The following is a 24,184-nucleotide window of genomic DNA, read 5'->3' as shown; positions in this document are numbered from 1 at the left end:
ATGTTAGAATTAAAAGAATCAATATGATCTAACATCTTCAGAAAGAAATAACTTTTCCACATCAGTCCCTCTAGGGTCCAGTGGTGGCAGCAGCTCACCATCAACACTCATTTACCCTACAGCCCAGTGGATAGTCTCTCAGAAACTTCTGCTTAAAAGGCAATGAGGGGGGCTTCCCTGGTGGCGCAGTGGTTAAGAATCCGCCTGCCAATGCAGGGGACACAGGTTCGAGCCCTGGTCTCGGAAGATCCCACATGCCGCGGAGCAACTGGGCCCGTGAGTCACAACTACTGAGCCTGCGCGTCTGGAGCCTGTGCTCCGCAACAAGGGAGGCCGCGATAGTGAGAGGCCCGCGCACTGCGATGAAGAGTGGCCCCCGCTTGCCACAACTAGAGAAAGCCCTCGCACGGAAACGAAGACCCAGCACAGCCAAAAATAAATAAATAAATAAATTTAAACACCCTCCTCTCACCCCTGCTGATCCATCTCCTATCCCTATAATTAAAAAAAAAAAAAAAGGCAATGAGGGATCTTGTATAATAGTGGACATGTGACTTTCAGCAAAGGGAAACTGGGATGGTCTCGGACAATTGGTTGTTTTCAGAAAGTGAGGATGTTTTCAGTTCTCCAGGGTGAGCATTAGAAGATGCTACCCATTGGCCTAACTGTGCCAACTTGAGCAGCCAGAGGAAATAACAATGACGGCTATCGGGAGCAACTTGATTCTGGGAGACAAAACCCATAGATGACACCACTAATTAAAATTGTTGATGATAAGACACACATGAATTGCCAAAATGCTAGCAAACCAGGTCAATGTGTGATAATGAGGGGACAGTGAATTGTGAACGGCTGAGCAAGGGACCAAAGCCACTACACTTCTGCTCCATGTCAGGGAAAGACACCAGGCTGCGAGGAACCAAGGCCCCTGGAAAGAGTGAGGGCTCAAAGTTCTCCTTGAGGTGGCAGACACATTTTTAAAAATGAACATAGCATAGAATAGACATCTCTTATTTAAACATCCTAAGTGATACAAGTGTGTTTTGTATCTAATAGAAATTTAATTGGTTATAAAATCCAGAATCTGTAAACTGAACTTGTCTGAAATATTATTTTGTTTGTTTGTTTCTGATAAATTGCCCGAAAGTCTGGAAGGTTTGTTTTTTTTTAACATAGAAATACATCTTTGTCCATGGTAGTAATGCTTTTGCAACAGATTTAATTATAGATGTGCTAATAAGTTCTGAAATCATTATAATAATCTGTGTTTGTTTAAGGTGATTAAAGCATTTAGGAGCCCTTTATAATGAAGCATTCAAGAGAAAGTGATTAGATCTGGAACTGGTATTCCAGTGACTAAGAGAATCTGATTATTAAAACTTGTTTTATTAGTTGGTAAGTAATGCTTAAATGCTCAGATTTGTTTGGTAGATTTATAGACTGAACAAACTGAGCACTAAACAAAGTACAAATAGTGGAAGTGTTTTTTATACAGAAACTCTCCTATTTCATTAAGATCTTAGCACCATCCATCTCTAGATGTAAGGCGGCTCAGGAAGGAATGAGTTCCTCTAGCCAGAGGGTGGCCCGCAGGATTCTTCCTCCGGCCAGCACTTACCAAACACCGTCATGTGCCTCACGAAGCTCACGTCCCCCACACCGTCCTGCAGACACCTGAGGACCAGGACAGCTGTGGTCAGGCACTGTCCACAACACAGCCTCGCCCCTCCCCCAGTCCCCCCTCCCCAGGCTCTGCTCCGGCCACTGGCTCACAGGGCTTCACCCACAGTTTCCCGGGCTTTGGTCTGCCCTCACAGAGGTGATGGCCCTGTCTGAAGACCCTTTGAATCCCCACAGCCAAGCCCAGGTCTGAAGCAGGCAGAAGCCCCCTAAGCTACATCCCAGGCAACTCTGGGGAGGGAGGATGCAAAAGAGGGACCCACCACCTTCCTCTTCGAAGGCAGCCAAAAGCAACAGATTAAAAAAAAGAAAAAAAGGTTTAAAGCCTTTTACAAAGAGGATAAAAACTCTAGACAGCCTTGGACTCCCGGCCAGTTTTGCTCTGGTTTTGAGCAGTAGCTCTGTCTCTTGCAGGGCGTGGAGTATGGAGAAGTGCCTGCAGGCAGGGGGCTGAGAGGGAGGTGGGGAGAAGCAGCACGTGTCCCTGACACGGAGATGCTCAGGCAGAGAGAAGCAGCTGGTGTGGGGGAGGGTTCCTAGCCCTTGGCCCAGCTGGGAGCCCAAGCCTGTGTCCATGGATCCCAGAGACCTCCCTGGTCCAGACCCCTGCATCTGGGGAGACAAGCGGGGCTCCCCCACAGAAGACTGCCCCTCAGGACGGGCAGGAACGAGGGTGGGCCGTGGGAGGCACTCGAGACCCTGTGTTTCACACTGACACTCTAGGTGGTCTGGGGCAGGCCCCGTCCACTCCCTGTGCCTTAGTTTCCCCATCATCAGAGTGAGGAGGAGGAGCAAGGGGGCCCCACTCACTTGAAGGCCCCCGAGTAGCCAAAGTACGGTTCGTGGGAGTTGCAGGCACACTTGTCGGTCCCCTTCCCCGCAAACAGTTGGCACAGTTTGGGGAAAGCTGTCTGATCCGCACAGGGGACGCAGCTGCCCGCGAAGAACTCAGCCGCTGCTGCTCAACATGGAGACACATGGACCTCAGGGCATGAGCTGGCGGGGCCCCTTGGTCATGCATGCGTGTATGTGTGTGTGTGTGTGTGTGTGTGTGTGTGTGTGTGTCCGTATGTGAGAGCCCAGGGGTCTGCACGCACTGCCCGGGACTGTCATGAGGAAGTGGGTGTGCAGAGGTGGCCGACAGTGTCCGGGTCTGAGGGCGTGGATGGCTCACGCGTGGGCCCGGGGCTCCAGCCCAGGAGCAGCTTCCCAGCCTGTTCCCTGCAGGGCGCGAAAGCTGCTGAGCTGCACTGACCCAAGCTGCAGCCCCAGCACCAAGCTGCAGCCCCAGCACCACTCACCTGGTTAGCTCACCAACACGGAGGCTTGGGGTTGGTGGGGGAGGCCACAGAACTCTAAACACGCAGGAACCCCTGACAGCCCTTCCTTATCTCAGGACATGGTCCCACCCACCCCTCTCCTCTTCTGATCCAGGGTCTGTGGTGGCTCCCGGGGATCCCTCTTCCAGGAATTCATGGGAGGGGTTTGATTAACTTGCCTCATGGGTGCGGGGGTATGCCAACAGCTGCCTCATAACCGCCCAGACAGACGTCCAACAGCGTCTGACACCGAGGCAAGCAGGAACCCCAAGAAAGGGCAAACATGGCCAGAGCTGTGGCCCAGGCTGCAGCACCCCATCTGACCTCTGCAGCCCCAAACACAGGTGAAACATGAATGCTGCAGAGTCGGCAGGGCTCAAAAAGACACACTTTTGCAGAGCACAGAAAATTTGGCTGTCATCTTTCAGGGGCTGAAAAGAAAAACTAGGCTCACCATGGCTCATCAGAACTGAACAAGAGACTGGAGTACACAAAAAATCATAGCTCTGGTCCACTCATCCCCTCTCGCCTTCATCCCAAGCCCTCACCCACAGCACTGAGGCCTGACTGCTGGCGGTATGGCGATCATCCCCAGTGAGCCTTCCTGGGCAGCTGGAGGGGAGTTCCCCTTTCTCATTAGCCTCCACGATGGCCCTTGTCAAGCCAAACTGCTGGGATTACCGTGAATGTGGGGCTGCCAGGAGCTCAGAGACCGGGGTTCCTTTGCTGAGAGAAGGAAAGACTCAGCTGCCAGTTCCCAAGGCTCGCTGGTGCAGCAAACCCAGACAGCGCACGTTTAAAGCAGGTTGTCCCCATCTTGGAGTTTATGAAACCTGTACGCCTGATAGTGATCGTAAGGCCCCGATAGAGTCCACGTGGGTGCCGGGAGTAGGAGCCCTGCCTCAGGGCACCCCGTCCCAGCCAGCTTACCTTTTTCAACCGAGTCAGAGGGAAGAAGTATCCCGATGGGGATGTTCCATCCAGCAGACCATCCCAGGCCTGTGTGGCAGGACTTCTTGCCTTGGAGCTGGTTCAGCTGGAAATCGCTGCCCTTCTTCACCACGGCTACAACATAATGGTGAGTTTGTGGATCTGAAAAGGAGCAGAGAAAGAAGGGCCAAAGGAAGATGCCACATCATTGCCACTAATCTTCCCGAGTGTGTGCAATGGAACTTGGGGGGATCCTAGGACCTGCAACATCTCCTGGTAAGCAGGTAGAAAAGGAAAGGGAAGGCCCTTGATTGACAGAAGAAAGGAAACTGCCCCTTTTCAAGGCAATACACTTGAGTTCTTTTTCTGCACCAGCTATTACAGGGCCTACAGCTTCCAGTCATTGAGATTTACTGTCTCTCCCCACGGGCTTTTCTGCCTTCTCTGTCTGCAGCCTGGAAACGAAGATGAAGATGTGGGAGGAATGTATGGAGGGTATCTCCAGGGTTTCTCCAGGGCCCTGCAAGTTGGACTCAAATTGAGACAGACTGTGCTCACACACACACTGGTGACACTCATGGACAAGTATGGCAGGCACCCCATTCTTCGACTCCCCAAACCCCATTCTTCAAACTCTTTGTATTCTCTAGAACCTGCAGAGGACTTGGCACACGGAGAGGCTGTCCAGGTCTGTGTGTCTCCAGAGATGGGCAACCCCACCGGGTGGGCAGTGGACTCTGGACAGCGTGTCCCCTCTCACTCAGCAGCACCAGCAGCATTCCCATCAGGATGCTCCAAGTTCACAGCTTCCCAGAAACAGCCAAGATCCCAGCCCCCGTGAGTTAGCAGAGGTAACAGCCTCTCACAGTCTAAAGAACTCCAGCAGCTTTGTTCCCTGCAAGTGTAATGCCAACAGAGTCCCTGCTTCCCGCTGTGGCTGCTGTGTCAGAACAGAGACCTGGGTCCCCGCGGAAGACGCACCATCTTTTGACCCGTAGAATTCTGCCACGACGGGCTTCAGGTTGTAGGGGGCCAGGCCTGCCTCAAACACCAAACCTCCATCAATGGTCACAGCATCTGCTTTGTTTGCCTGAAAGAGAAAAGGTCAGACATGAATGAAGCCCCTCACCTCTGAGGAAGACTCACCTAACCCTCTGCCAGGGACACTTGACAAGTATCGCCGTGGATACTTGGTATGGCTCAGACCTCCTCCATCTCCCTAGTGTTGGCTCAAAAGCCTTCTCAGTGAGCCTTTCTCCCACTGTGCTCTTAAAACTACCACCTCATAAATGCTGGAAGCCCTCTGTTTCTCTCCTGAGCCCTTATCAACCATCTGACAAACCTTCATTTATTGTTTGTCCTCCCCTTTGAAATGCAAGCTCCACCAAGGTGGGGATGTTATTGTGTTGTTTTATCCTTCCAAATCCCAGCACCGACTGCCAGTAGGTGTCCAATAAATGTTGAATTGAGTGAATGAGTTGTAGAATATTTCCACCCATAAGAAGTCATGGTTTGCACCCTTGAGTCTGGATTCCCTCTTCAAGGATCTCTCAGCCAAGAATTCCTTCCTCCCTGAGAGAAGCAGTAACTTCACAACCTCTTCTCAAAAATGAGGTTGGATCATTCCCTACCCCTCATTTCCTCATGGAAATCTTTTTTTTCAACTGGAAGTTTGTACCTCTTAATCTCCCCCACCTATATCTTTCCTCCTCCTACCCATCTCCCCTCTGGCAATCACCTGTTCTCTGTATCTATGACTCTGTTTCTGTTTTGTTATATTTGTTCATTTGTTTTGTCTTTTAGATTCCACATATAAGTGAAATCATACAGCATTTGTCCTTTCTCTGTCTGACTTATTTCACTTAGCATAATACCCTCTGGCTCCACTCATGTTGTCACAAATGGCAAGACTTCATTCTTTTTTATGGCTGAGTAATATTCCATTGTATATATACACCACATCTTCTTTATCCATTCTTCTACTGATGGACACTGAGGTTGCTTTTGTATCTTGGCTATTGTAAATAGTGCTTTTTATTCATTTCTTAATTGACATTTAAAGTAATTTAGCTTTTTATAAATTTAATACTACATTTCTGTATACTTGCCTCCCTTTACCCCATCTCATTTTTTCTTACATATATTTTACAATGTGTATTCATATATAAGTATATGTATACATATGTATATACATATATCAAGTTAGTACTCTGTTGGTTGCATGTATCAGAAACCAATTTAAGAAAAGGAGGGATTTAGTATAAAGGTAAAAGACAAGAAGGCCACTAGGCCTTGTGAACACCATCAAGGTCAGGAGCAACAAGAACTGTCACAGGTTTCAGTCCATCCGCATGGGCTCCAGCTCATGACTGAGGTTCTAGATGGTTCTCACTCTTTCCTGCTTTACACACATCTTCCCCCTCCTGACCACCTCCTCCTCAAGTTCCAGTATCAGATGCAAAGACAATAGTCTTACAGACACCTCTTAACCAGCTCCCCCAATTGCATAAGGTCATATATAAATATGAATGAATTAGAGAAAATAAATAAAGTTTGTGTACATCTTTATGACCCTTACTGAATATTTCCAAATTTTTCTCCAGAAATGATGTAGAAATTTATAATTTCTAATGCCCATAGCAATGCATACCAATTTCACGCAAAACTACTGGCAAGAAATACTATCATTTAAGAAATGTTATCACATCATGAGATATAAACTGTTACTTTAAGGTGGTTTTATTTGCATCCTTTGATTATTATAAAGAATGAACATTTTCCCTTCCTTACTTGTATCGTCTACTAGCTGTAATTTCTGTGAGTAGTTTGTTTATAGCTTGTTATTCTTATGCATTTCTAATAAATTTAAATAACATCTTTATATAGCTTTTACACTACACTGTTTCGTTATAGCTGATGTGAATATATTTTTCTGTATGCTTAGGGCTTTAATTTTTTTTCTTTGTCAGAGATTTAAAATTTTTACATTTCCAAATTTGTCTACTTTTGTGATTTATCTTTTTAGATCTATCTACATTAGTCAAATTGAGTCAAGCTGGGAGTTTATTTTGGTAAATGGATTAAATATCTCACTTGATTTTATTTCTAAACGTCTATCCAGTTGTCCAACTAAAGAATCCTTTCTCAGACATTTGTTTGGAAAGTATGCCTTATCATACAATATCTAAATCTATGTGTATGTAACCATTAAGCCTAGGACCATACTGCCCTAGAGTTGGACATTCATCATAGTTTGCATCTACATCATATCATGTTGATAATTAGATAGATGGATGTATGTATAGAAAGCTCGGAATATGTCTGAATTTTGTTCTCTTCCAGATCTTCTACATCTGTCCGAGGACCCTGTTCCTTGTAATACTGTTATTAAATATGTTATAGTTTCAGGCAGGCCTCAGCTACTCCCCAGCTCATTTTATTTTTCATAATACTATTTTATATTCTCACCCATACTTCTTCTTAAGAATTGTAAACTTATTTTACTGACTTTTTAAATTTTATAATATAATTTTGATAACAATTATATTAAATTTATGAATTAACTTTGGGAAACTGTGCAAATATATGAAGTTTAGTCTTCCTGTCTAGGAATATGGCATATGTTTTAATTTATTAATAAGTACTGTTCATTTGTCTCAGACTTTTGTATTACATTTATAATAATCTTGCAGATCTCTCATATGATTTTTTCCCTGCAACATTTTTCTGTATATCATTTTAAATGTAAATGAGATCACAATTTGGGGTTATTTTTCCCCAACTAGTGACTGTTGATATATGAAAATGACATTAATTGTGATATATTTGTCTTTTACCAAACTAATTTTTTCATTAATAATTACGGTAACATTTCTCTTGATTCCATTGTACTTTCTAGGCATGCAAGCATCTGAAAATATTGATATTTTGTTTGTTTCTATCTCATATGTATTTTATATCATTGCATTACTAGGAAATTCCAAAAACAATATTAAGTAATAATAGTGATACTAGAGCTTCTTGTTTATTTCTGAGTCTTTATAGATTTCTCTTTCAGTGCAATTCTGGCTTTGCTTTACCATGGCCATTTTCATTGAATCCTTCTCTATCAGTTGTTTAATTATTATTATTGTTGTTTTCACTATTAATGAATGTTGAGCACCTATATTTTCATCTACACATAGTCTCTGTACTTTCAAGTCTTTAGCTTATTTCTTTCTCCTCTAAAGCATGGTCTAGTTCCTTGGGGGAGAAAGTTGTTCTGAAGCAATAAACTAATAACAAGTACAGAAAAAGAAGGAGAAAGTATGGATTTTCTTCCACTCTTCTTAGGCAGCAGTGACTTACCACAATGGCCTTGATGCACTCAAGGTAAGAGGTTCTCTTCACACAGGTGACATGAGGACCATCCACTGAAAGGACATTATTCATGTTGTCATGGAAGCTGTAGCACTTATTGGCCTCATGGTTTGAGACAGTGCACCATCTCACAGTTTTTTCAGGGACAGCCAGACACAGCCCTACGGGAGACAGGCCAGGGGTATAAGGGACCCACAGCACTCACCTTTCTCTGCTGTAAGAAGAGGTTAAAGGCAAGGTCAAGGGTTGGCTGAGAGGGGTAGACACAAATTGGACTGGCTGCCTGGCTCACATAAATTCTCAGGTCCCATTTCTCTGGTTGTGCCTTTTCCCTTGGAGAAAAAAGCCAAAGCATCCCCCAAAAGTTAAATACAGAATTATCATATGACCCAGAAATTCCACTCATAAGTATATACCCAAAAGAATTGAAAACAGGTACTCAAATACATATACAAATATTCAGAGCAGCACTTTTCACAATGGTCAAAAAAGGTGGAAACAACCCAAAGGTACAGCAGTGAATGAACTGATAAGCAAAATATAGTACATCCACAAAATGGAATATAATCTACCGTGAAAAGAATAAAGTACTGCTACATGCTACAGCATTGATAAAGCTCAAAAATAATACGTTAAATGAAAGAAGCCAGACACAAGAGGCCACACATTATATGATTCCATTTATATGAAATATCTAGAATAAGTAAATCTATAGAGACAGAAAGCAAATTGGTGGTGGCCAGGGCCTGAGGAAGAGGAGGATGGGTACAGGATGTTCTCTTGGGGTGTTGGAACTATGGTGGAACTAGATAGAGGCGGTAGTTGCACCACCCTATGAACATACTAAATACCACTGAATTGTATACTTTTAAATGATTAATGTCATGTTAGTGAATTTCACCTCAGAAAAGAAAATAGTCTTATGGGAAGGAAGCTTTGGGCCTAATGATTTAGTCTTTGCCTTGGCATTAGATACTCTAACCTTACATGGTAGTAACTGCTGGGGCATTAAAATCAGTGTCTGTTCATTTCACTGGCACTTTAAGCTGTAGTAATTAGTGTTAACAATAATGCAAAGGCAAAATGCTGTTTACAAATCTGTGGTATTTGAGCAAAATGTCATCTTAGATGAAATCTAGCAGATGAAAGTAACAGCAGTCACAGCTATGAGTTTTTGAGGAGGCCCTGTGTGTCAGGCAGTGGGCCAGGCACACGACCCTCCTCGAATGCCCACAATTGTCCTGCCAGTTAAATACCGGTGTTCCCATTTTGTAGATGAGTTTAAACAAGCAAACAAAAAAAAAACTGTCAGAGATATCAAATAACTTGAGATGAAGCTAATACTTGAAACACCCAGGTCTGTTTGACTACAAAGCCTGTATTGCCTTTTAACTGTCTGCAAGTAGGAAATATCAAAATAAATGGGAGAGGAGATGTCAAATTTCCTTAGAGAGAATCCCATACCAAAGACCGGGAATGACAAATGGAGTGCTTCAGCTTTGTTTTGAACAGGCCTTCGATAGTAGCCGCCAGGGTAGAAGAGCCAGTGAGAGAATGGAGCTGTCAGGACATGTGCCCTTGTGCAGAATAGAATTGTGTGGAGTAATAGCTCATGTTGCATTTTGAGCCTTTCAAAACATGTTTACTCTGCTTGCCAATACAGATTCTTAAAACATTTCTGCTCTTGGAAATGACTGGTAGCTGTACAGACAATACAACTCTATAAATGAAAATAGCTTTGTAAGCAGGTTAAGTTACACAGAGCTACTGTATACAATTGCAGTTTTTTTTCTTTTTCAAAAGTTTGCACTTACTGAGAAAGCCTTTTTGAAAGTCTATTTTCAGTCACCTGTGCTTATGGTCAAATGATTAAAACTGTAGCTTTTGAACTTCCGATGTTTTTAAATTATTTATTTATTTATTTATTTATTTATTTATTTATTTATTTATTTATTATTGAATGAAAGATTCTTTAAATTCTACCATGCTTTACAATTTCCAAAAGTTTCACACAGATAATTTCATATAATCCTATAATAACCATTTTTTTCCTCTCCTACCTCTATATTGCCCCTCATCCCTTCCCTCTCCCCAGTGGTAATCACTAGTTCATTCATTGTGAGTATAAAATAGGGTGAATGATATTTGCATTGTTAGGGGAAAAGCTAAAGTCTTGACAAAAACATGGTACTAAAACAGGGAACTAAACAAAGGCAAAACAAATAAAACACAAAACGAACAAACAAAAAATCAAACCAGGATGGACTTCTGTTTCCACCTATGAGAAATAACTGATATAGGACTTGCCCTAGCACTTTAAACAGGTGAGAGAAAAAAAAAACACCTGGGGAAAAACATATGAAAAAAATGTTTTAAAACATTGGACAACAGGAAGTGCAGGACTGTGATCCCCGAGAGAAGGGAAACAAATAAAGTAAGCCCTGTAATCACACTAGCTTTCTTCCTGGACAAAATGTCCAGATAGCAGGGCAGAGAAGAGAAAACAAACAGCCCGATAGTCATCCCAAGTTGAGGAGACAGAGATCATAGTTTGGTAAGGTGGAGGCAATTAGAATGTGCAGCACAGGGTACCAAAGAGCAGGGAATGCAAAAAGAGAGGAGAAAGAGAAGAGAGATTGAAATCCAGAATTGTCACACCTGGGAGATTCTGGCTAAATATCAATTTGAGCACTGTGGAGGCCAGGCAAGGACAACTGCTAGGGAAAGAAAATTTAATGGGGAGCTTAAACCAAAAATTTCTCAGAACTCAAATGGGGTTAGGAATTATTTGGGTTCCCACCATTCAGAGTGGAGAAAATCTTATTGAATAAATAGTGCATTTATGAAAGATTCCATAAGTAAGCTAAACTAGATCTAGAAAGAAGGGTATTCTAGACACTGCCTAAACACCTTGAAAGATAGTCTTGAGAAGGTTAAGCTGATCTGAAGACATTATGAATGCCTGCCAGAAAAAACGGTTGACACTCCTTACATTAAAAAAAAAAACAAAACCCAAAAACCAAAATACAGTACTCAGCAAGGTAAAATTCACAGTGTCCAGCAACCAATAAAATTAATACACAAGTGAAGGTGCAGGAAAATGTAACCCATAACCAGGAGGAAAATCTGTCAATAGAATCAGAACCAGAAATGAAAGAGATGAGGAAATTAACAGAAAATAGCTTTAAAACAGAAAATAGCTTTAAAACAGCTATTTTAAATGTTATAAGTATGCTCGGAGAGTTAAAGAAAAACATGAACATCAGCGCTGTCGGGGGATGCGGTGCTTCCTTTCTGCTCCCATGCTTGTCATGGTGCCACCAGACACGCCCTCAACATGCAAAATGATGCCAGAGAGTTCGTGGACCTGTATTTGCCGCAGAAATACTCTGCCAGCAACTGCATCATTGGTGCCAAAGACCACGTGTCAGTCCAGGTGAACTTGGCTGAGGTCAACAAAGTAAGTACAACTGCTGCTAGGGAAAGAAAATTTAATAGGGAGCTTAAACCAAACATTTCTCAGAACTCAAATGGGGTTAGGAATCATTTGGGTTCCCACCATTCAGAGTGGAGAAAATCTTATTGAATAAATAGTGCATTTATGAAAGATTCCATAAGTAAGCTTATGGAAGGTTCAACACCCAGTTCAAAACCTAGGCTATCTGCGGGGCCATTCACAGGATGGGAAAGTCAGATGACTCCATTCTCCAACTGGCCAAGGCCCATGGCATCCTCTCAAAGAACTTCTGACTGGAGAGGATCATGGATGTGGAATATTTGTCATAAATAAATAGTGAACCCTCCCCCCAAGAAAAGAAAAACATGAGCATAATGAGCATACAAATATAAGATGTAAGGAGCCAAAAAGAATTGCTAGAGATGAAAAATAGAATATCTGAAATGAAAATTCCAGTGGATGAGATTAACAGCTGATTAGATACTGCAGAAGAAAAAAGATGATCTAGAAGACATTATTACAAACTATCCAAAATGAAGCAGAGAGAAAGAAAGATAGAAAACAAATGATCAGAGCCTCAGTGACTTGTCATACAGTATCAAGTGATCTAACATATGTGTAACTGGAGTCCAGGATAAAAAAGGGGGGAAGGGGCAAGAAAAAATATGTGAAGAAATATTTGGCCAGAATTTTTCCTAATATTATGAAAACTACAAACTCACAGTTCTAAAGCAACCAGAGAAAAGAGACAAAATTAGGTACAGAGGAGCAAAGGCAATAAATATCTCAGACTTTTTGTCAGAAACCACACAAGTCATAGACGATGGAATATCCTTAAAGTGCTAAAAGGAAAATAACTTGCTAACCTAGAAATCTAAAACCAATGAAAATAACTTTCAGAACTGAAGGCAAAAATAAACTTTTCCAGACAAACAAATGTTGAGAATTTGGGTGCAGCAAACTTGCACTACAATGAATGTTAAAGGAAGTTCCAGACCCAAGTGGTTACACTGATGAATTCTATCAAACACTTAACAGAAATAACACCAATGTGGCAAAAACTATCCTATAAAGTAGAGGAGAAAGTAATACTCCTAACTCATTTTCTAAGGCCAGCATTAACCTGATACCAAATCCAAACAAAGACATTATAAGTAAAGAAAACTACAACCAAATATCCCCCATGAACATAGACACAAAAAGCATTTACAAAATATTAACAAATCAAATCCAGCCAAAAAAAAATTCTTGAGTACATGAACACACACACACACACACACACACACACACACACGCAGGTTTATCCCTTGCCCAGGAATGTTAAGTCTAATTAATGTGCAAAAACTAATCAATATAGTTCATCATATTACAGAATAAAACGGAAAAATTCATACGATTATCTCAATAGAACAGAAAAGGCACTTGCCAATTCAAAATTCCAAACAAAGTAAGAATAGAAAGGAATGTCCTCAACCTGATAAAAACATCTACAAAAAACCCCACAGTTAATATTATACCTAATGGTGAAAGACTGAATGCTTTCCCCTTCAGGTCAGAAACAATGCAAAGACAGACATTCTCATCACTTCTGTTTAACACTGTATTAGAGGTCTTAACCATTTTAACAAAGCTCAAAAGAGAAACAAAAGGCATACAGATTGGAAAAGAAGATAGAAAATTGTCTATATTCACAGATAACATGTTTCTCTACACAGAAAATTTTAAGGAATAAATGAGTTTAGAAAGGTCTTAGGATCTGAGGTCAAAGCGCTAAAATCAGTTGAATCTCTACAATGCTAAAAAGAACAAACTGTAAAATGAAACTTTAAAAATACTACTTACAATGGCTTTCAAAAATATGAAATATCGGAACTTCCCTGGTGGTCCAGTGGTAAAGAACCCACCTTCCAATGCAGGGGACACGGGTTCCATTCCTGGTGGGGGAACTAAGATCCCACATGCTGCGGGGCAACTAAGCCCTTGCGCCACAACTACTGAGCTCACATGCCTCAACGAGAGAGCCCACCTGCCGCCAACTACAGAGCCCACGCACGCTAGAGCCCACGTGCCCTGGAGCCTGCGCACCACAACTAGAGAGAGAAAAACCTGCACGCCACAAGTAGGGAGAAGCCTGCGCACCACAACAAAGAGCCCGCGCTGCAACGAAAGATCCCACATGCCTCAATGAAGACCCAGCGTTCCACAACTAAGACCTGATGCAGCCAAGAAAAATGAAAGAAAAAAATCTAAAAAATATATACATATGAAATATCTAGGGATAAATTTAACAAATTATGAACAAGAGCTGTACATGAAAACTACAAAATATTTCCAAGATAAATGAAAGAAGACCTAAATAAATAGATATAGAATGTTCATGGATTAGAAAACTCAATATTGTTAAGATGCCAAGCCTCAAAATAATCTATAAATTAAATGCTATCTCAATAATAATCCAAGCCTAAACTTGTTTTTTATAGAATTTGATAACCTGATTCAAAATTGTGTTTGGATATGCAAAAGATCTAAATGGCCAAACCAACACTGAAGTAGTACAATAGAGTTGGAGGATTTATACTACCTGATTTCAAGCCTTCTTATAAAGCTACAGTAACCAAGACAGTGTGATATTGGCACAAGGAGAGATATAAAGCTTAATGTAACAGAACAGAGAGTCTAGAAATTGACCCATATATATAGGGTCAGTAGATTTTCAACAAAGCTGCCGAGGTAATTCAGTGAAGAAAGGATATTCTTTTCAAAAACAAGTCCTGGAATAACTGGATATCCATATGAGAAAAGTGAATCTCAACTCTTACTTTATACCATACACAAAAATAAACTAAAAATGTATCATAGACCAAAACATAAAAGCTGAAGCTATAAAACTTCTAAAATAAAACAAAGAGGAAACTATTGCAACTTTGGGGGTAGCCAATTATATCAATATTTTTAGAGAGGACACAAAACATAATAACAAAAAATAAAAATTAGGTAAGTGAACCTGATCAAAATGTAAAACATCTGCTCTTCAGAAGGTATCATTTAGAAAATGGAGGGCTTCCCTGGTGGCACAGTGGTTAAGAATCCACCTGCCAATGCAGGGGACACGGGTTCGAGCCCTGGTCCAGGAAGATCCCACATGCCGTGGAGTAACTAAGCCCATGTGCCACAACTACTGAGCCTGTGAGACTAGAGCCTGTGCTCTGAAACACGAGAAGCCACTGCAATGAGAAGCCCACGCACGGCAACAAAGAGTAGCCCCCGCTCACCATAACTAGAGAAAGCCCGCGTGCAGCAACGAAGACCCAGCGCAGCCAAAAATAAATAAAAAAATAAATTATTTATTGGTGGTGTGATGAATTGGGAGATTGGGATTGACATATATACACTAATATGTATAAAATGGATAACTAATAAGAACCTGCTGTATAAAAAGATAAAATTCAAAAATTCAAAAAAAATTAATTAAAAAAAAAAGAAAATGGAAAGCTAAGCCACAACATTATTACTCATCAGAGAAATGCAATTTAAAACCGTTGTGAGGTACTACACACACCTGTCAGAATGGTTAAATGTGAAAATATTGACAACACCAAGTGTTAGCGGGATGTGGAGCAACTGAAATTATCATATTGTGGGTGGGAATGGAAAATGGTACAACTACTCAAAAAAGTTTGACATTTTCTTAACAAGTTAAACATAACTTACCATTATGACCCAGCAATGCTACTCCTAGATATTTACCCAAAACAAATGAAAATATATGTCCACCCAAAGACTTGTACACTAACATTCATAGCAGCTTTAGTCATAATATCCCAAACTGGAGACAACCTAAACATCCACTAACAAATGAATGGAAAACAAACTGTGATAAAGTCATACCATGGAATACTACTCAGCAATAAAAAGGAATGAACTTTGATACATACAACAATGTGGATGAATCTCTAAACAATTGTGCTGAATGAAACAAGCCAGACACAAAAGACTATGTAGTGCATGATTCCATTTATATGAAATCCTAGAAAAGGAAAAACTTATCTAAAGTGGGAAAAAATGGGAATGACTGGGAAGGGGTAGGGGACAATTTGGGAGTGATGGAAATGTTCTATATTTTGATTGTGGTGGTAGTTATGGGGGTAGGCATATTTGTTGAAATTCATTGAACTGTATGCATACTTGTAGGAGAGCATTTTATTAAATGTAAGTTATGTTTCAATAAAAATGATTTTAAAAAGAAAGAGTGTGTGCAAGCAAGCTAAGGGTCAATGGAGTCAAGTAACCTAAACTAGGCCAGCCATCAATAACACTCCATCCAACCATGTGACAATTTCAAGAAGGGGCAATCAGAGCCCACCGTGAATATTTCAGTCTGCTCCTAGAAGGGAAAAGCTGCTGGTGGCCACATGCTCACTGCATGGAGAAATCTCTTCCCCAGAAGAGCAAAAGGTAGAGAAAGGAGGTGGCAGCCAAGGTGGAGGTACAGGCTGTACTGAGCCCCTGGTTCTTGGCTCTTGCAAGTCCTGCTAATCACCACTCCCGCTCCTCTGACACTTTTAGTTTAAGCTAGTTTGGTTACATTCCTGTCACCTGCCACCAGAAGGGTTTTTATAGGAAAAGAACACTGAGCTTTGAGGAAAACACGTCCTCTATTCCAGCCTTGTCCAGTGGCCAAGAGAGAAGGATTGTTGGGATGGAGTGGGCGGAGGGCCAGGGAGAGGCAGCTCTTGCCTCTGTTTAGTAAACACAGAGCCGACTGGGAAAGTGAACTTTTGGTCAGTGCCTGACACTGCCAAGAGAGGGGATGGAGGAAGAACAAACAACAGAAGCCCTGTTCGGGCAGAATACGGGAGAGGCCAGGGGGCTGCACTCTGGATTTTCTGCAGCCATAGTTGGACCACAGCTGTAGCGACATTGCCAGCCTTCCCCAGCCCCAGCAGAGCTCCCCGTGTGGCCCTAGGTGGCAGCACTGGGCCAAGGAGGGCCACCCCCCCATCCCTGAAAGCACTCCTTGCCTTTCCTGCCTTCTTCTGCTCAACCCAGGTTACCCCTCCCCCCATGATAGATACCCTACCCCAGAAGTGATTTAAGACAGCCTGAGACCTGACAGAATCAGGGCTGGACAGAACCCCGTTGTCCCGCCAGGGAGGGGTCTCCACCTGCGTGAGCTCAGTGACTTTGCACCATTACCTTCCTTACAGTTACCCAGCCAAGAGCCCTGACAGCACCCCAACACGGGAAGGGGCCCCTATATTTACGTGCAGGATTTTTTTCCAGTGATAACTCACCTGTGCCTAGAGCTCTGCCCTTAGGTACATGACTTCATGTCACTTTCACAGCAACTGTGTGTTTGCTGTGAAAAAGTAATTTCTACTGAACTGAGGAGGAAATTAGCTCAGAGAGGAAGGCAAGGGACCACCCAGTCACATGGCACCGAGTGGCAGGTGGATTCCATTCTAGGGTGATTGTTTCTCCCCTATATTCCTCCACCTCCTTAGTGTGTAGTAGAGATGGGAGGCATTGTACAGTTCAGAGCAGGAAAGATCCTTCTGGTTAGATACCTGACATGACAAGCTTACCTGATGTGCCCCTCCCCCTCTTAATAATAGTCCTTGAGCCCTCGGAAAAAATCCCTTCTTTCCTCTGACCCTGTTTCCTTCACTGTAAACTGGACGAACAGCCTCCAGGCCAGGGGTCATGAACTTTTTCTGTACTGGGCTAGCTAGGCAATTACTAGTTTTGTGGGCCATACAGTCTCCGTGGCAACTACTCAACTCTGCCCTTAAAGCCTGAAAGCAGCCGTGGACGATACTTACCTGAATGAGCATGATCGTGTTGCAATGAAGTTTTATTTATGGATGCTGACATTTGAATTTCATATAATTCTCATATGTCAAATTATTTTTCTTTTTATTTTCTTTCACACATGTAAAAATGTAAAACCCATTCTTAGCTCGTTCGGCTGTGTATCAGGCAGCTGGCGGGATTTGGTCGGCTGGTCAGAGTTTGCGAACTCCTGCCCTAGCCTACAGGGTTTCTGCAAGGGCGAAAGTTGGTCAGGTGCACTGATGCACCACCGGCGGTGGAAGGCACTTTGGGGCCAGCCAGGCGCTGGGCTGCTTCGAAGCCGCCTAGACGAGGCAGTGCAGTGTCCCGCCGTCGCTGACCCTCGGCTAGCACCCGGTCCCATCCTAAACGGCCGGCCCCCACCCGGCTCCCAGTGCGCACTCACCCAGGGCCCCCGCGCACAGCACTGCGCAGACCGCGAGCCTCATTCTCCTCGGCGGCACGCGACTCCTGCCCGGCTCCCGGCTCCCGGTGCCTCGGCCAACTGTACCTGCCCGCGAGGGGGCGGATCCGCCTCCTCCGAAGGGTTCGCCGCCCATCGCCCTCGCCACACCCCCACCCCTCTCCCAGACAGCTCGCAGGGGCTCGCCGCGGCTGCACCTCTGCCCAGCGCCCGGAGCTGCGAGGCTGGATCTCTGCTCGCGGGCTAGGAGTCCGCACCCCGGAGGTACGAGCCGCAGCAACCCCGGAGCCTGCTGGAGAGAGAAGCCGAGGCCCAAGATGAGAGTGACCGCCTGGGCCCCAGGTTAGTTACTAGAATGCGGGTTCCTTGACCCCTGGACCTTCATCTAGACAAGCAACTCTTCGATGTCTCCAACACAGACTCTTCGGGACTGAGGGGCGGTCCACGAGGTGAACACTGTGGACCCTTCCCCCAGGAGAGCACGTGCCCACGCATACACAACGTTTTGAACGCAATTTTCAGGTATCCTCAGACTCTTCCTCCAAAAGCGTCTCGGTTGCCCACTCCGGGTCCCTCCCGGAAGCTCTCCCACCCCCAATCCCTCTGACACGGTCTCCTGCAACCCTCGGCTGAAGGCTGAGGTCAGGAGAAGCGCTGAACCCTGGCAGGGCTGCTTCTACTCACCAGTGCAGCCCGCAGCCCCATCCTCCTGAAGTCTATGAGCTCTGCCTGGGGGAAGTCTTCCGAATTTAGATTTTTCAAAATTTTTCTTGAAGTGTAATAAACATACATAAAACTTAACATATCCTAAGTATACAACTTGAACAATTATCACCAAGTGAGCACACCCATGTAACCAGCACCCACATCAAGAAACAGAACGTTAACAGAGCGGGGGATGCCTCTCCTCCAATTACTTCCCGTCTCCCCACAAAGATATCCATTATCTTGACTTCTGGCAACATAGACTAATTCTGCTGATTGTTTAACTTTACAGAGATGGAATCATACAATATGTACAATGTTGCATCTGACTTCTTTCTGGTTACGTTTGTAAGATTCATCTATGTTGCTGTGTATAGTTTGCCCATCAGGCGATCTTGGTGTTGCATATGACCCCATATTGTATATGCAGGACTTGCTATTTATCCTGCCTGTTGATAATAGTGGTTTCTAGTGGGCTCTTACAGTGAGTGCTGCTGTGAACATTCTAGTACATGTCTTTTCCTGCACATAGGTATACATTTCTGCAGGATATTTTCCTGGGAGAGTAGCTGCTTGGTCATAAAGTAGGCATATGTTCAACTCATAGATACTGCCAAACACTTTTCCCAAGTGGTTGAACCAATTTCCACTCCCACATTAAGAGTACAAGAGTTTGGCTGTTCCACATTTTTACTGTTTTACTGGGAGTGTTGGTGGTTTTGCACCATAATTTTGAGTTTTTCTGATGACTAATGAGGTTGAGTATCTTTATATGCTTATTAGCTATTTAAATGCCCTCTTGTTCAAGTCTTTTGCCCTGAATACATTTTAAGTAGACTTTCTCTCAAATTAAGTATTAGGACTGGCAATATAGTAATTCAAACTACAAACCAAGACTCATCTAATAAAGCATCCTCTAAATTGAGTCTTAAGACTGTAAGAATGTATTATAATTGAATTTAAACAGTTTATTATTTTAGCCCACCATAACTCTTTATTCTGCCCCCCTCTTCTTGTGCGCAAAGGGTGAATCTTTGCTAAGGAAATATTGTTGTTTGTTTCAGCTCCTACCAAAATTATGAAAAGTTCTTCCCTCTGTCAGAGATTAACCCTGCCTTCCACTGAGGCCAGAGATAGTCCTGAGGGAGTAGGAAGAGGTTGTAAATCACAGAATTCACAAGGTCAAAGGCATGAGACTATTATACACAAACCTGGGCTCTCCTCCCCTTCCCTTATACACACACACACACACTCACACACATACCTCAAAGTAAACAATGTATCCTCTTCCTTCCACATCTTACAGACATCACCATCATTGGACAACCAATGGGAGATTGTCCCCATTCTCTCCCCCTTCACACCACCTCTAGCCAGCTAAGTTGAGTTTTCAATTCAAGAAATGTATTGTCTCTATGTGCCAGATAACTAGGGACGGGATAGAGTGAGGAGGGGACCTCTCACATCTGGTCAGCTTTCGAGGTGACCGTCTGGGCTTTGGAGTACGACCAGCTGGAGGGCACGGAGAAAAGCTTAGGAGCCTCGGTCACACAAGGTCCGTGCTGTGCAGAGAGGCTGTCGGGGTCCCTGAGACCACATCCCATATGCTCATAAGCTGGAAATAGCCAGCATATTTCTGGTCAGAGATTAAAGCAACCTCTAGACCAGCAATCTGCTGAACACCATCTCAAAGGAAAGGATGAACATGTCCCCTCCTTGGTGAGACACTCATCAGGGGGTTCTTGGCATGGGGTTTGTCCCAGAGACTGCTATGGGGTAAACCCTTACCCTGGGCCTGCTGTGATGGTGACACAAAGTCCTGAAGGCCACCTGCTGCCCCCCCCATGCCAAAGACACTAGAAGCCAGAGATTCCAAGTTGGGACTCTCAGCTACTTCTGTGTCTCCTTCCACTCAAGGAATTCTTTGACCTTTAGAATTTTTGAAAATGAGAATAGCAGTCCCTTCCTCTTTTTAATCTAGAGAAAAAGGGATTTATATCTTTTTAATGTGAACGTTTTATTGAACCTATACATACATATAGAAAGTGTGCACATCATGTGTATAGCCTATGGATTAACACAGCATGAACACACCCATGTAACCAGCACTCAGATAAAGAGAATATTACCAGCTCCCTAGAAGACCCCTCATCCACCTTAGAGTCACCAGTGATCAAAAGTAACCATTATTCTGATTTCAAACACCACAGATGTTTCACCTGTTTTTGTATTTCACACAAATGGAATCATAAAGTAAGCACTGTTTTCTGTCTTGCTTCTTTGTCCAAATGTAATATTCACGACAGTCAACCATGCTGTTTCATGTACTGTAATTTGTTCATTCTCATTGCTGTGTGGTATTCCAATAGTGAATATATCAATGACTATTGATGGACATTTGGGGTTTTTGTTTTTCAATTTGAGGCTATTATGAAGTAATACTGCTGTGAAAATTTTTGTAGATGTCTGTGGCTGAGCATGTGTCTGCATTTCTGTTGATTATACACACAAGGGCACAATTGCTGAATCACAGCCTATGCCTATGTTCAGCTTTAATAAGTGCTGCCACACTGTTTTTAAAGTAGTTGTACACTTCCCACTCTCCTCCCACTCCCACCAGTGTATGAAAGTTCCAGTTGCCTCACATCCTTGTCAACCCTTGGTTTGGGCTGACTTTTTAATTTTAGCTCTCCTGGAGCATATGATGAAGTTCACTGTAGTTTTAATATTAATTTCCCTGATGACTAATAAAGTTGAACACTTTTTCACATGTTTATTGGTGATTCAGATATCTTCTTTTGTGATATACCTATTTTTTATTGGATTATTTGCAAATTTTTTGTGTTGTAGGAGTTCTTTATTTATTCTAGATATGAGAACTGTGTTGGACATATGTATTTCAAATATCTTCTTCCAGTTTATGGGTTTTCTTTCATTCTCTTGATGGCATCTTTTAATAAACAGAAGTTTTATATATTTCTGAGTCCTATTTCAACATTTTCCTTTATGTTTAGCACTTTTTGTAAACTGTTTAAGAAATCTTTGCCTGTCCCAAGTTCATGAAAATATTCTCTTATGTTTCCTTCTAGAAGCTTTATAGTTTTACCCCTCACATTTAGATCTAGAATCCACCTGGAATTGATTTTTTTTAAAAAACACAGACATTTATTTTCCATTCATGTGAAAGAGAAATTAGGTTAAAAGAAGTGGATGACTTTTCTTAACATGACATTTTATTGCCCCAATTATTCACTCAGTAGGTCTCCTGGAATTTAACAAATGATGTATAGACCCTCTAATTTGTGCTATATAACTACAGTTATAAACTGAATAACTTAGTGAGCTAGCATGATGTCATAGAAGACAAAGCTAAGGCACATGGCCTAGATCTTTTTGGAACTGATATTTGTGAATGGTATGGGATAGAAGCCTGTATTCATTTCTCCTTCCATATGTGTGCCCCGTTGACCCAGCACCATTTGCTTGAAAGATAATTCCTTTTTTACTGCACTTTAGTATAAACTTTGTCAAAAATCAGGTAACTGTCTATGTGTTTCTAGACTCTCCACTCTGTTCCACTAAGCTATGTATCAATCCTTCCACTTATATCTGTCTCAGTCTCTGTAGCTTTATAATAAGTCTTGATATCTCAGTGAAGACACCCATGTCTAGAGTTTTATTAGTGGAAAGGTTTTCAATTCCAGATTAAATTTCTTTAATAGCTAAAGAAATGTTCAGATTTTCTGATTCTTCAAGTCTCGGTATTGCTAAGTTTTTCAAGAAATTTACCCATTTCATCTAAATTTCAAATTTATTGATGTAAAGTTGTGCACAATATTATCTTTATTCATTTTTTATGTTTACCAGTTTATTATAAAGGATTTAGATGAACAACCAGATGTAGAGGTTCATTGGTGAGGTCTGGAAGGGTCCTGTTACAGGAGCTTCTGTCCCTGAGAAACTGGGATGCACCATCCTCCCAGCACGTGAAAGTGTTCACCAACCTGGAAGCTCTTATACATTTTTAATGTGTGGAGGATCCTTGCTATAATTTTCTTTTTCATTTCTGATATTGGTAATTTATGTTTTCTCCTTTTTCTTGATTAGTATTGCCAAGGTTTTATCTGTTTTATTAATTTTCATAAGGAGCCAACTTTCAGCTTTGTTGATTTTCTCTATTGTAAATTCACTTATTGATTTCTGCTTTCTTGACTTTCTTTGGGCTTTGTTCTTTTTCTGGTTTTTATAAAAGGAAGTTAAGATCATTGATTTTCATCCTCTCTTCTACTCTAATATATGCATTGAAGGCTATAAATGTCCTTTTTCTTGATATATTATTATATCTGTATGATTATCTAAAATATATTCAAATATATATTCTAATTCAAAATATATTCCAATTTTCATTGTGATTTCTTGTTTGACTCATAGTTTATTTAGAAATGTATTGCTTGATTTCCAGTGTTTTCAATTTCCTGGTTATCTTTTGTTATTTATGTCTAACTGAGTTCCACTATGGTACGATAACATACTCAGAATGATTTCAGTCTTTTGAAATGTGCTGAAGATTGTTTGGTGGCCCAGCATACAGTCACTTTTTGTTGTTTAATATGCATTTTAAAATAATGAGTACTCTATGGTTGTTGGGTAAAGTGTTTTATTTATAATGCTATATATAAATCAAATACATACATATGTGTGTGTGTGTATATATATATATACACACACACATTGAAAATTGTGTTGTTCAGCTCTACAATTTTTTTAATCCGATTTTTCTATTAGCACTGGAGAAAAGTGTATTCCCCACTATGATTGTGGATTTGTCTATTTCTTCTTTTAACGCTGCTGACCTTTGCTTTATATATTTTAAAACTATGTTTTTGAGTACATACATATTTGAGATTGTGATACCTTACTGTTAGGTTATTCCCTTTATAATTCTAATTGTTATGAAGTGCCTCTTTTTATCTCTAGTAATGCTTCTTGCTTTAGAGTCTTGTCTAATATTGGGGTAGTTACACCAGCTTTCTTTTGGCTATTGTATGCATTGTATATTTTTTAATCCTTTTGTGTTCAGTGTTTCTGTGTCCTTATATTTAAAGTGTGTCTTTTATAAGCAGCATATATTTTAAAAACTCCATCTGACAATCTTAGACTTTAATTGGCATATATAGTTTGTTGACATTTAATGTAATTACTGATATGTTAGAGTGTTATCTGCCACCTTATATTTGTTTTCTATTTGGCTAACCTGTTTTTAATGTGCAAATCTTCTGGCAGAGCATTTTCTCAGGATTTTTAATGTTTTTAACTAACAGTTTGTAGAGTTCTTTTCTTCCATAACTTTAATAATGTCACTGTACTGTGTTCTTTTGTCCATAATTTCTGTTGAGAAGTCAACTGAGGTCAACTGTTGTTCCTTTGAAGGTAATTTGTCTTTTTCCTCTGGCTGCTTTTAAAATATTCCCTTTATCT

At 41.8% G+C, this 24,184-nt stretch overlaps 1 protein-coding gene and 1 pseudogene across 2 annotated transcripts in view; one reads left to right on the top strand and one right to left on the bottom strand.

Annotated features, from left to right (window-relative positions):
• LOC103015028 (inhibitor of carbonic anhydrase) overlaps window positions 1-24,184 on the bottom strand; it is a 55,778-nt gene that overhangs the window by 24,074 nt on the left and 7,520 nt on the right. The window contains exons 1-6 of one of the 2 annotated variants that reach the window (XM_007180912.3): window positions 17,984-18,064; window positions 8,277-8,449; window positions 4,911-5,019; window positions 3,930-4,091; window positions 2,491-2,638; window positions 1,619-1,674 (exon numbers count right to left, since the gene is read on the bottom strand). In XM_007180912.3, the coding sequence (XP_007180974.2) occupies window positions 1,619-1,674; window positions 2,491-2,638; window positions 3,930-4,091; window positions 4,911-5,019; window positions 8,277-8,449; window positions 17,984-18,026 (691 nt within the window). In that variant the 5' untranslated portion in view covers window positions 18,027-18,064. Of the gene's footprint in view, window positions 1-1,618; window positions 1,675-2,490; window positions 2,639-3,929; window positions 4,092-4,910; window positions 5,020-8,276; window positions 8,450-17,983; window positions 18,065-24,184 lie in introns of those variants that run through there. The other variant, XM_028166165.2, reaches the window with a different exon arrangement.
• On the top strand, window positions 11,626-12,038 carry LOC114237828 (40S ribosomal protein S21-like; annotated as a pseudogene).

This window comes from Balaenoptera acutorostrata, chromosome 4 (assembly GCF_949987535.1).
Source record: "Balaenoptera acutorostrata chromosome 4, mBalAcu1.1, whole genome shotgun sequence".
In the NCBI taxonomy this organism is placed as follows: Eukaryota; Metazoa; Chordata; class Mammalia; order Artiodactyla; family Balaenopteridae; genus Balaenoptera; species Balaenoptera acutorostrata.
The sequence above is the reverse complement of the archived record's forward strand: the minus strand, read 5'-3'. Positions and strand labels throughout refer to the sequence as shown.